The sequence below is a fragment of the Pongo abelii genome, chromosome 1 (genome assembly GCF_028885655.2).
Source record: "Pongo abelii isolate AG06213 chromosome 1, NHGRI_mPonAbe1-v2.0_pri, whole genome shotgun sequence".
Classification (NCBI taxonomy): domain Eukaryota; kingdom Metazoa; phylum Chordata; class Mammalia; order Primates; family Hominidae; genus Pongo; species Pongo abelii.
In genome coordinates, this window is record NC_071985.2 from 94,914,924 (window position 1) to 94,927,500 (window position 12,577).

The 12,577-nt window shown below is 42.4% G+C and overlaps 1 protein-coding gene across 1 annotated transcript in view; it reads left to right on the forward strand.

The window, feature by feature from the left end:
* Nucleotides 1–4,411: 4,411 nt before the first annotated feature.
* The window catches only part of YY1AP1 (YY1 associated protein 1), a gene marked incomplete at its 5' end in the record, with an annotated part of 18,697 nt that continues 10,531 nt past the window's right edge, over nt 4,412–12,577 (forward strand). Inside the window, 4 exon segments of the mRNA NM_001133623.1 lie at nt 4,412–4,452; nt 5,346–5,443; nt 8,091–8,289; nt 9,751–9,837. Of these exon segments, the coding sequence (NP_001127095.1) occupies nt 4,432–4,452; nt 5,346–5,443; nt 8,091–8,289; nt 9,751–9,837 (405 nt within the window).

Genomic DNA, 12,577 nt, shown 5'->3' on the forward strand with positions numbered 1-12,577 from the left:
GGGTGACTCACACCTGTAATCCTAGCACTTTGGGAGGACGAGGTGGACGGATTGTCAGAATGTCAGAGCTCAGAAGTTCGAGACCAGCCTGGGCAACACGGTGAAACCCCGTCTCTACTAAAATACAAAAAATTAGCCGCATGTGTTGGAGTGCACCTGTAGTCCCAGCTACTCGGGAAGCTGAGGCACGAGAATTGCTTGGACTGGGAGGGGGAAGTTGCAGTGAGCTGAGATAACGCCACTGCACTCCAGCCTGGGCATCAGAGCAACACTCTGTCTCACAAAAAAAAAAAAAAAAGAGCAAGAAATTTTAAAAGGTGTTTTAATAGGACAGATTATAGGATTCAGTGAGATAATGGAGAAGTTTTAGGAAAAATGGTCTGATAGTCCTTTCTCTCTATTGACATGGCCCCTGTATAAGAATGCTATGTAAATTTGTGAAAAGTTTAATGTTTTCTCTAATTTTTAATGGGTAATAGGTTCATGGTGTTATTTTTCTCAAAACGTACATGTGATATGTGTGTAGTGTGCATATATGTGTATACAATTTCTTTATTTTTTTAATTGAGATTAGGTCTCGCTATGGTTTTTTGTTTTTGTTTTTGTTTTTGTTCTTGAGAGAGAGTTTAACTGTTGTCGCCCAGGCTGGAGTACAATGGCACAATCTTGCCTCACTGCAACCTCTGCCTCCCAGGTTCAAGTGATTCTCCTTCCTCAGCTTCCCAAATAGCTGGGATTACAGGCGCGTGCCAACACGCCCTGCTGATTTTTGTATTTTTAGTTGAGACAGGGTTTCCCCACGTTGGCCAGGCTGGTCACGAACTCCTAACCTCAAGTTCTCCACCCGTCTCAGCCTTCCAAAGTGCTGGGATTACAGGAGTGAGGCACTGCACCTGGCCCAGGTCTTGCTATGTAGATCAATCTGGTCTCGAACTCCTGGCCTCAAGCCATCCTCCTGTCTTGGCCTCCCAGTTTGCTGGGATTACAGATGTGAGCCAGCATGCCCAGCCCTTTTTACCTGCTTACCAAATCCAAGACTTTCTCCAAAATGAACTGGAATAGCCCTCTTACTGTGTTAATTTTGCCTTGGTGGGGAAGCCTAAGTCTTGGAACTACATTGGGGTGGTTATGACAGTTCTCTTTTTAAAGCTGATCAGTATTTCAGTATTTCACTTGGTTTTTTGTTTTGTTTTGTTTTGTTTTGAGACGGAGTCTTGCTCTGTAGCCTGGTTTGGAATGCAGTGGCAGGATTTCGACTCACTGTAGCCTCTGCCACCCGGATTCAAGTGATTCTCCTGCCTCAGTCTCCTGAGCAGCTGGGTTTACAGGCACGCACCACTACACCTGGCTAATTTTTGTATTGTTAGCAGAGACAGGGTTTCACCATGTTAGCCAGTAGCCAGGCTGTTCTCGTACTCCTGACCTCAAGTGATCCACCTGCCTCGGCCTCCCAAAGTGCTGGGATTACAGGTGTGAGCCACCGCGCCTGGCCAAACCTATCTCTTTCATTAAACCACCTCATTTTGGTTCAGAAACAAGACTGCCATGTATGTATTTAATGCTTATTATGTGCCAAGCACTATTCCAGGTACTAAGATACAGTGATGGACAAAACAAGTCCCTTCTCCTCTATCTCAGGACTTAATAATTTGGGCATTTTCATTTTCCAATATAGGATCTTTCAGTACTGGTATAGGATTCCTGAAGGAATTCCTGAAATATAATTATTTTTCTGCTAGAGCAAATCAATTTTGTTTTTGTTTTTGTTTTGAAATGGAGTTTCGCTCTTGTCGCCCAGGCTGGAGTGCAATGGCTCAATCTCGGCTCACTGCAACCTCCGACTCCCAGGTTCAAGCGATTCTCCTGCCTCAGCCTCCCAAGTAGCTGGGATTACAGGCATTAGCCACCACGCTAGGCTAATTTTTGTATTTTTAGTAGAGACGGGGTTTCACCAGGTTGGCCAGGCTGGTCTTGAGCTCCTGAACTCAGGTGATCCGCCAGGCTTGGCCTCCCAAAGTGCTAGGATTACAGGCAGGAGCCACCAAGCCCAGAAGAGCAAAATTCTTCTGTTGACAAAAATTTCTTTCCTCTGAGGAAGAGACACTGTGTGCCTGTGTTTTATCCACGAATTCCATTGGATAGTTTGTCTTTTGGGATATCAGTGGATTAAATCCTCCATTAAGAATCAAAGTACGTGGCTGGGCACGGTGGCTCATGCCTGTAATCCCTGCACTTTGGGAGGCCGAGGCGGGTGGATCACCTGAGGTCAGGAGTTGGAGACCAACCTGGCCAACATGATGAAACCCCATCTCTACTAAAAATACAAAAAATTATCCAGGTGTTGTGGCAGGTGCCTGTAATCCCAGCTACTCTCGAAAAAACAGAAACAAAAACTCTAACATGTAGAGTATGTAGATGTAGAGACAAAAGTAAAATGATTGTTGAAAAAATGTCTATTTTTTATCTTCTACATAGCTTTGTGTGTCAGAGATCAGAACACTCATTTTACATGATATCAAGAACCAGAATGCTAGATAGCTAGAATGGTCGTTAACTTCCTAGATATCCATTGTAGAGGAACACATAAGGTAAAACAAATGAATAAAAGTTAAAAAAAAATGAGATATCCAAAGATTTGAAGCTCTTTACCCGTTAACATGATTATCATTTTGACTTTGAAAATTTGTAGAGCAAGAGTCAGAACTCAGAACAAAGATCTCTGAGGAAATAAAAGATCAAGCTGCCTCCTAATTTCTCATTTAGTCTGTCATTGGGCATTGTCAAACTGTCAAACTATATTTAGAGATTCTGGTTTTCATCTGGAGACTTAATGAGTTGTGTAATATCTTGAATACACATATAAGATCTTGCCAGGTGGGGTGGCTCACGTCTGTAATCCCAGCACTTTGGGAAGATGAGGTGGGAGGATCGCTGGAGCCCAGGAATTCGAGACCAGCCTGGGCAACATATCACATAGCAAGTCCCTGGCTCTATTAAAAAAAAAAAAAAAAAAATCCTCAATGTAGAACTTTAAATTTATCCTTACGTGTTACATCCAGTTGATTTGAGAAAATATGATTTTGAATTTTCCATCAATTGGATTAGCAGTCCCTTTCAGCTTTACAGCTTTACGTCATCTACAGATTTGTTAAGTATGTTCTCTTGGTCTTCTGATTCACTGATGGAGTTTTTGAATAGGTCGGGTCCAAAGATAGGGTCCTATGAAACACTGTTGGAAACTTGTCTCTGTCTTTCTGTCTCTTTTTTTTTTTTTTTTTTTTTGGAGACAGTGTCTTGCTCTGTCGCCCAGGCTGGAATGCAGTGGTACAATCTCAGCTCACTACAACCTCTGCTTCTTGGACTCAAGAGATTCTCTCACCTCAGCCTCTCAAGTAACTGGGACTATAGGCATGCGCGACCAAGCCCAGATAAATTTTTTTTTTAGAGATATGTTGACATTTTGCCCAGGCTGGGAGACTTGTCTCTTGATTCCATTCAGTATTGTGTGGGTTCGGATAGGCCATCTAATTGTAAAATCAAAGGGCCGGGCGTGGTGGCTCATGCCTGTAATCCCAGCACTTTGGGAGGTCGAGGTGGGCCGATCACCTGAGGTCAGGAGTTTGAGACCAGCCTGACCAATATGGAGAAACCCCATCTCTACTAAAAACACAAAATTAGCTGGGCGTGGTGGTGCATGCCTGTAATCCCAGCTACTTGGGAGGCTGAGGCAGGAGAATGGCTTGAACCTGGGAGGCGGAGGTTGCAGTGAGCTGAAATCGTGCCATTGCACTCCAGCCTGGGCAACAAGAGCGAAACTCCGTCTCAAAAAAAAAATCATCTAACTCACATTTTCTCTTTGTCATCTTCCTGTTGGAATTTAAGCTTCATGAGATTACAACTCTCTCTCTCATTCTCTCATATATCCCAAGCATCTAAAACAGGGATTGAAACATAGTAAGTACTCAATAAATGTTTTTGAATAAATGAATGAAGGATAGCTGGGCGTGGTGGCTCATGCCTGTAACCCCAGCACTTTGGGAAGCCAAGGTGGGTGGATCACTGGAGCTCAGGAGTTCAAGACCAGCTTGGGCAACATGGGGAAAACCCATCTCTACAAAATATGGAAGAATTAGCCGGGCATGACAGCACACTCCTGTTGCCCCAGCTACTTGGACGGCTGAAGTGGGAGGATCACTTGAGCCTGGGAAGCAGAGATTGCAGTGAGCCGAGATCAAGCCACTGCCCTCCAGCCCGGGTGACAGAGTGAGACCCTGTCTCAAGAATAAGAATAGATATGAAGAATTCGTCAGATGCCTTGTTGAAAACATCATACATTGTCTACATGGAATTCCTCCTTATTGTAAAATGAATCTAATTTATACCAACAACATAATGTTTGGCTTTTTTGCAGAAAAGGAACCAAATGAGCTGATGGAAGATCTGTTTGAAACTGTGAGTAATGATCCTCAAGTGAGAACATGGGATTGTAAGTTGGTTCTCCAACAAAATGTGTCCTTTGGTCTCTGTGATGCTCCCTCTGGAAGAGGGACTGAACCAATTCTCCTTTTAGTCTACCTGGGAAGGAATATAATGACAAGGGAAATTTGCTGACTGCTAGACTCTTGATTATCCACATGTAGGTTATTCTTACTAAAATTTTCCTTGAAGCTTTTTTTTTTTTTGAGGCGAAGTCTTGCTGTGTCACCCAGGCTCTGGAGAATACAGTGGTGAAATCTCAGCTCACAGCAGCCTCGACCTCCTGGGCTCAAACAATTCTCTCATCTAAGCCTCCTGAGTAGCTGGGACTACAGGCACACACCTACAGGCCTGGCTAATTATTTTATTTTTTTGTAGAGACAAGGTCTTGCCATGGACTCATAGGCTCAAGTAATCTTCCTGCCTCAGCCTCCCAAAGTGCTGGAATTGTAGGTGTGAGCCAGCACATCTTGCCCCTTGAAAACTTTTGGTGGCTTCCCCTACTGTCATTTGGTGTGTCCTTAAAGATTGCCAACTAGTTTTAAAGTATTTTGCACACAAATAATTAACCTTTTCCATAAATTTGTCTGAAAAGATATTTCTGTTTAAGAAATTGATCATTTTGAGTTACCCTAGCTCTGTGCTTACTGATACAAGTTGACTGGTTGAGTGACTTCTTTCCTGGCATAATAGTCATTCCAAATGTGGGTTTGTGGGAGTCCTGAAGTGAGAAAGGTTCTGATGTAGGCTCTTTCTGGGTGCCAGCATTATTAAAGTCTTGTTTATAGTTTTCACTTTTCCTTCCCAACACTGGAGCAACATTCAAAAGCCCATTCCCCAGGAAAACCCTCCCTTTCCTTTGCCCGCAGTTCCAAGATGAGATGGGATTCTCCAACATGGAAGATGATGGCCCAGAAGAGGAGGAGCGTGTGGCTGAGCCTCAACCTAACACCCCTCAAGCTCTACGGTAGGCTAGTTGAAGACTTTGAGATTTGGAATAGAGGAAAAGTTTATTTCTGAAAAGGTTTTCAGAAGTTGCAGTTAACAATTTTTCATCCCCAGCCAGCTTCTGTTACTGATGTAAGGATGCAGAACCCTGTCAGGAGTTAGGTGTCAAGTGAAGTCTCCTTGTTATGGGGCAGTGCAGCTGTAAGCCAAGCTGTATCTGTTTGGGAAGGGAGAAAAAACAGTAGCTGGCATCCATATCCACTTCTCCAGGTGAGTGGTGCTGGAGAGGTATGTAGGACTCTATGTGGCCAGCCACACAAACTACCCCATATTGTAATATCCAGTCTGTCCCTTTTGTTCTTTTTATGTGCCATTAATATCTGCTAAATGTGACTGAAAATTTGTTAGTCACCTAGGCATTAGTGGAGCAAACCCTGAAGCACCTGCAGTAAGGAGTCTGAAACATGTGTGCTGACCTTTTTGCCTGAAGTTGGCACTTGTGTTACATCATCCAGAAAGTAGAGGCTTTAACTTTTTCCTCATTTTGTGGTGGATTTGCGTCTGCACTTTATTCTGTTGTAGCAGCATATAATCATTAGTTGGATGGCGAGAGGTCAGGATGCATTTTGTGCCATAAGTGGAACAAAGCAAAGAGAATAGACCCTGTAATTAGTCCTGGGTTTGAACTTAACAGCATTACTAAGCAGAGAGCTTGGGTTCCATCTGAAAGCTGGACCTTTAAGGATTTTCCAGTTTAGTGAAAAAAAGATAAGATATGCCAACCAGCGTCTTAAAAACTAGAGCTACTAGTCATTCTCCAACAAATATCACAATACAACTACATCAAAAATCTCAAGATCGCTAAGTCAGTATTTGACCCATTATTTTAATTTATAGTTCATAGAACAAAATTCTGGTATAGCAGAATGGAACCATTCATCCTGGGAACGTATAATGGGATTTGATTAATAAACATTTTGGTTTTGCTGATCAACTCTTTATAACTTCTTAAAATTTGGAAAATATAGAACTAATTTAAAATTCCTGTTAGAATCCAGTTACCTTCTGGTATTCAATGGAATATAGTCATATATCATCTCATGGTCATACCCTCTGTGAAATCTATCATTAAACGATTCATCATTGTGTAAACATTGTAAAATGTACTTACATAAACCTAAATGGTTTAGCCTGCTGCATACCTATTGCTCCCAGGCTACAAACCTGTACAGTGTGTTACTGTACTGTACTGAATACTGTAGGCAGTTGTAACACAATGGTAAGTACATATGTATGTAAACATAGAAAAGGTACAGTAATCTTATGGAGCCACCTCTGAATATGTGGTTCATTATTGACTGAAACATTATGTGGCACATGACTGTACTTGGGCAGCTGCTGCTTCTCTTTCGATTGCAAATACAAACCTGTTTTAATCTTTGACTAAATAAAAATCCCTCTGTAAGTCCATAGAGAGTAAAAACATCTTAAAACACAATAAGGAAGAGAGAGGAGAAAAAGCCAAAACAAAAACTCTGGGGCTTCCCTTATCAGTTATCTAAATAATACTTGTTAAAACTAAGTTCAGGCTATGTTTCCATTTTCTCCTTTTTTATGCTTCTTCTCTTCTGTTCCTTCAGTGGTGGTAGAGTGGATGTTAAAATTTTCAGTTCTCAGTAAAGATCGTATAGACAGTCCCACAGTCTTCAGGTTTTTACTCTGTGCTACCCAAACCCACAGTAAATACTATAAAAGAAAACTTATTCAAACATAATCTTTATCTGCAAAAACTATTGAAAAATGTTACCATTTAACTATTGCTGTAATATAGGGGGTTCCTTGAAATATGATAACCTGCTTGGTATAGCTACTTCAGCAGATCTTATCCTGTTGCGTAGGGTATCAACATAAGCTTAATCACTTAGGTATATTATTCTCCCTTTATTTCTTTCTATGTAAACGTAGAAAAAGTATAGTAATCATACAAAGAACTGACATGCTAGGTATTGGAATTTTTGCCTCAGCCCTGCAAACAATCTTTCAGGAGGGTATGGGTGGGAAGTTAGGGTTAGGAACCTTGGAAGAGGAATTTAAAGGGCTAAAAGAAGATAGCCTTCATGGATAATATTTGAACTAACTTCTCGGTTCTGTCATTTGAACTACCGTGTGCTTCAGTTATTTTGGTATATCCTTTTCCTGCTTCATGCTAGAAAGTCTTTGACTTGTTAAGAAAGCAAGGCAGTGCAGCCTGAGTAGATAGGATAATGGGACAAGCTGGACCTGGGATGGGAGTAACATCCCAGGGAGTAACAAGTAATGAGAGAAGAAATGAGAATGATGAGTTCCCACCAGCTCCTTGGCTGCTTTCTTACCCATATATTTCTCTGTCCCTAGATTTTTGTTTAATTTTTTCTTCATTTGTATATTATTTGGAAGAGGAAGTGTAGAGGAAGGGGATGGGGTGTAATACAGAATCATATTTGATGCATGCTAACTACTTTGGGAAGAGATTTGTGTAAGGCTGGGAGTTTGAATGTTGGCTAAAGTGAAAAGGGATTAGTAGGGAATGAAAATTGTTCAGGCTCTTTGCTCATCATTGGAAAGAATTGGATGTGTTGTGGACCTAGGAAAACACTCAAATTCAGTCATCCCCCTGTTTGGGATAGGTTTGAGGAACTACTGGCCAACCTACTAAATGAACAACATCAGATAGCGAAGGAACTATTTGAACAGCTGAAGATGAAGAAATCTTCAGCCAAACAGCAGAAGGAGGTAGAGAAGGTTAAACCCCAGTGTAAGGAAGTTCATCAGACCCTGATTCTGGACCCAGCACAGAGGAAGAGACTCCAGCAGCAGATGCAGCAGGTAACACTTTCCTTGGTCATATTAATATTGAATTATACCAAGGCCTAACTCTGAGGCTTTGGTATAATCTAAAATTAACAGTTTTGTAAATGTCAGAGATAGTTACCTTACTATGTATTAAAACCGTAGTATCTTCACATCAGTTAGGAGCTTGAGAAGTCATCATGTTCGTGTCCTGTGGCTCAGGGAAGAGAGCACATAAGGACCCTAATAGTATTTGGAATTACAGATTTCAAAGGGTCCTCAGTAATCTATTCTGAAATTTAACCTTCACTGTGACAAGTAGTTTTTTTTCCCTTTTCCCTTTTCTTTTTTCTTTTTTTTTTTTTTTGAGACGGAGTCTTGCTCTGTCACCCAGACTGGAGTACAGTGGCTCAATCTCAGCTCACTGCAAGCTCTGCCTCCTGGGTTCACGCCATTTTCGTGCCTCAGCCTCCTGAGCAGCTGTGACTACAGGGACCCGCCACCACACCCAGCTAATTTTTTGTATTTTTAGTAAAGACAGGGTTTCACTGTGTTAGCCAGGATGGTCTCGATCTCCTGACCTCGTGATCCACCCACCTCGGCCTCCCAGAGTGCTGGGATTACACGCGTGAGTCACTGCGCCCTGCCTTTTCCTTTTCTAATCTCAGTTCCTCCTCTGTTTTGAGGTTAAACTTCCTCTGGTTCTGTCATTTTGTTCAAGGGAACATGTCTGAGAAATTTATGCCAGGATCCCATGTTGTTCTCATACTCTTTCCAGAAAGCAAAATTTGTGTGATAAAGTTGCAAACATCTTAGTTAATGTCTCTCTGGGGGCTGGGTGCAGTGGCTCACACCTGTAATCCCAGCACTTTGGGAGGCTGAGGTGGGAGGATTGCTTGAGCCGGGGAGTTCAAAAGCAGCCTGGACAACATAGTGAGACTCTGTCTCTACAAAAAATAAAAATAAGGCCGGGCACAGTGGCTCACACCTGTAATCCCGGCACTTTGGGAGGCCGAGGCAGGTGAATCATGAGGTCAGGAGTTCAAGGCAAGCCTGGCCAACATGGTGAAACCCCGTCTCTACTAAGACAAAAAATTAGATGGGTGTGGCGGCGGGCGCCTGTAATTCCAGCTACTCGGGAGGCTGAGGCAAGAGAATCACTTGAACCTGGGAGGCAGAGGTTACAGTGAACCGAGATCACGCCGTTGCAATCCAGCCCAAAGGTCAGTGCGAGACTCTGTCTAAAAATAATAATAATAATAATAATAATAATAAAAAATTAGCCAGGCATTGTGGTCACAGCTACTTGGGAGGCTGAGGTGGGAAGATTGCTTGAGCACAGGAGGTTGAGAGGGCATTGAGTCATGGTTGCACCACTGCGCTCCAAGCTGTGTGACAGAGCAAGACCCTGTCTCCAGGGGAAAAAAAAAATATCTCTGGGCTCCTGAAATGGCAGTGTCATAACATATCACTGCATTATTTTCTTTCTCTCCCCAGCATGTTCAGCTCTTGACGCAAATCCACCTTCTTGCCACCTGCAACCCCAATCTCAATCCGGAGGCCAGTAGCACCAGGATATGTCTTGTAAGTTTCCAAATTGCCGTAATTCTATAGACTAGAATATAAAATTAGCTTGGCAGGTTATTTCTCACAGTTATTCTCTCGGGTATTTTTGATTGCTGTGGCTTCCTATGTTTGCTGAGTGAACATAAGCCACTGATTCACATGAAAGGACAAAGAGTGTATTCAATTTTTTTCTTTTCTTTTTTGAGACAGGGTCTTGCTCTTTCACCCAGGATGGAGTGTGGTGGCACAATTTCAGTTCACTGCAACCCCTGCCTCCTGGGTTCAAGTGATTCTCCTGCCTCAGCCTTCCAAGTAGCTGGGACTACAGGCGGGCACCACCACGGGTAATTTTTTTTGTATTTTTAGTAGAGACAGGGTTTTGCCATGTTGGCCAGGCTGGTCTCGAACTCCTGACTTCAAGTGATCTGCCCACCTCTGCCTCCCAAAGTACTGGGATTACAGCCATGAGCCACTGCACCTGGCCTGTCCTTCTGATATTTTTATTGGGTCCTCCTCCTCATCTTTAGATTCACCTGACTTCTTAGGTTTTTGGTACGGCTATTCATTTCATAGATGTTGAGGCTGGGCGTAGTGGCTCACACCTGTAATTCCAGCACTTTGGGAGGCTGAGGTGATAGGATCACTTGAGCCCAGTGGTTCAAGAACAGCCTGGGCAATATAGTAAGACCCGGTCTGTGGGTTTTTTTTTTGTTTTTTGTTTTTTGTTTTTTAATTTAAATAATAAAGTAAATATACATATAGATGTTGAATTCATTATCCATTCATGAAGCTCAATATTAGTGTTTTATGTGTAGAGCTAGTTTTGCTCATGATGTTTTGAGGTATTTTGAGCTTTTAAATTTGAAATTTGGCCAGGTATGGTGGCTCATGCCTGTAGTCCCAGCACTTTGGTAGGTCAAGGTTGGAGGATTGCTTGAGCCCAGGAGTTTGAGACCAGCCTGGGCAACATAGTAAGACCCCATCCCTACCAAAAAATAAAAAATAAAAAAATTAGCTGGGGATGGTGCCGAGTGCCTGTAGTCCCAGCAACTTGGGAGACTGAGGTAGGAGGATCACTTGAGCCTGGGATGTTGAGACTGTAGGGAGCTATGCTTATATATCACTCCAGCCTGGGTGACAGAGTGAGAACCTGTCTCACAAAAACAAAACCAAATTTTACCTCATAAAAATTGCCTCAAACTTTTGGACAGGTAATGATAATACTCTCAGCTTCTTCAGTAAGTCTTCTTTGGAGTTTGAAGAGTACATTTGCTAGTATTCTAAAACTTGCTTGGTAATCAACAGGATGTCTTCATCTCTTACTGTATTCAGAGGAGGATGAGGAGTACTTGGTTGTAGGCATTATTCTGAGACCAAAAGATAAAACAATTTTAAAAGTAATGGTCCTGGCCGGGTGAGGTGGCTCATCCCTGTAATCCCAGCACTATGAGAGGCTGAGGCAGGCGGATTGCGAGCCCAGGAATTCGAGATCAGCCTGGCCAAGATGGCAAAACCCTGCCTCTACAAAAAATACAAATATTAGCTAGGTTTGGAGGTGTATGCCTATAGTCCCAGCTTCTCAGGAGGCAGCAGTGGGAAGATGGCTTGAGCCTGGGAGGAGGAGTTTGCAGTGAGCTGAGATCATGCCACTGCACTCCAGCTTGAGCGGCAGAGTGAGACCATGTCTCAAAATAAATAAATTAATTAAAGTAATAGTCCCCATTCTTGAGACTCTTAATTCCAGCTTGGGAGCTAGACCATGTATTCCTTAGTGAGAAACAGTTTAAAAATAAAACAAGAATATAATCCCTGAATATCTGGGAACTCAGGCGTAATCTTAACAGTAGTTTATTGTGAAAGACTTGATGATGATTTTTACCTGTTTTTATCCTGTAGTAGGAAGGTCAGCTTCTCATTTAGATTCTGAAGGCTACTGGTATTAATTGTCTGGAATTGTCTTAGATCTTCCTTGTGTCCTGTTTTCCCAGAAAGAGCTGGGAACCTTTGCACAAAGCTCCATCGCCCTTCACCATCAGTACAACCCCAAGTTTCAGACCCTGTTCCAACCCTGTAACTTGATGGGAGCTATGCAGCTTATTGAAGACTTCAGCACACATGTCAGCATTGACTGCAGCCCTCATAAAACTGTCAAGAAGACTGGTAGGAGACAGATGTGTCAGCTTTAAGTTTTTACTTGTGGTGAGAGGTGCTGGGAATCTTATCCCATAGATAACTTCCTAGGATACTTGCCTAGGAACGGAGGACACAGGACATTTGTAATTTCTTTCTTCTCTCTTTTATCCTCCCTTTGTACTCATTATCCAAGTTCTAGAATTACATGATAATCTCTGGGCCTGGGTAAGGCGTGGAGGCAGTGGACAGTATAGGAATATGGGAGGTAGAGATCTGAGGCTCAGTGCTAAGAACTGGACTACAGCAATATGAGGGGTAAGTATTAGGAGTCAGATCAAGATAAACTGGGGCCTGGTAAAGATGAAAGTCAGGTGGTAAAGTTTGGTCATGTTTAGCTTTTTACTGTCTTCATTAAGGTCAACTAACTTTATTTACCGAGTGACTGCAGCGTAGGTGATATCTCCATTCTGAATGAAATGTTGACTTGCAAGTTAGGCGTAAGTTAGAGATTGTACATTTGCCATGTTCAGTATTTTAAAGAAATTTGCCGGTTTAGATTCTACCTTGCATTGGTTTAGTATTTTTTGAGAAAATATTTGCTATTTACTTAAGCCAGATATTTGCT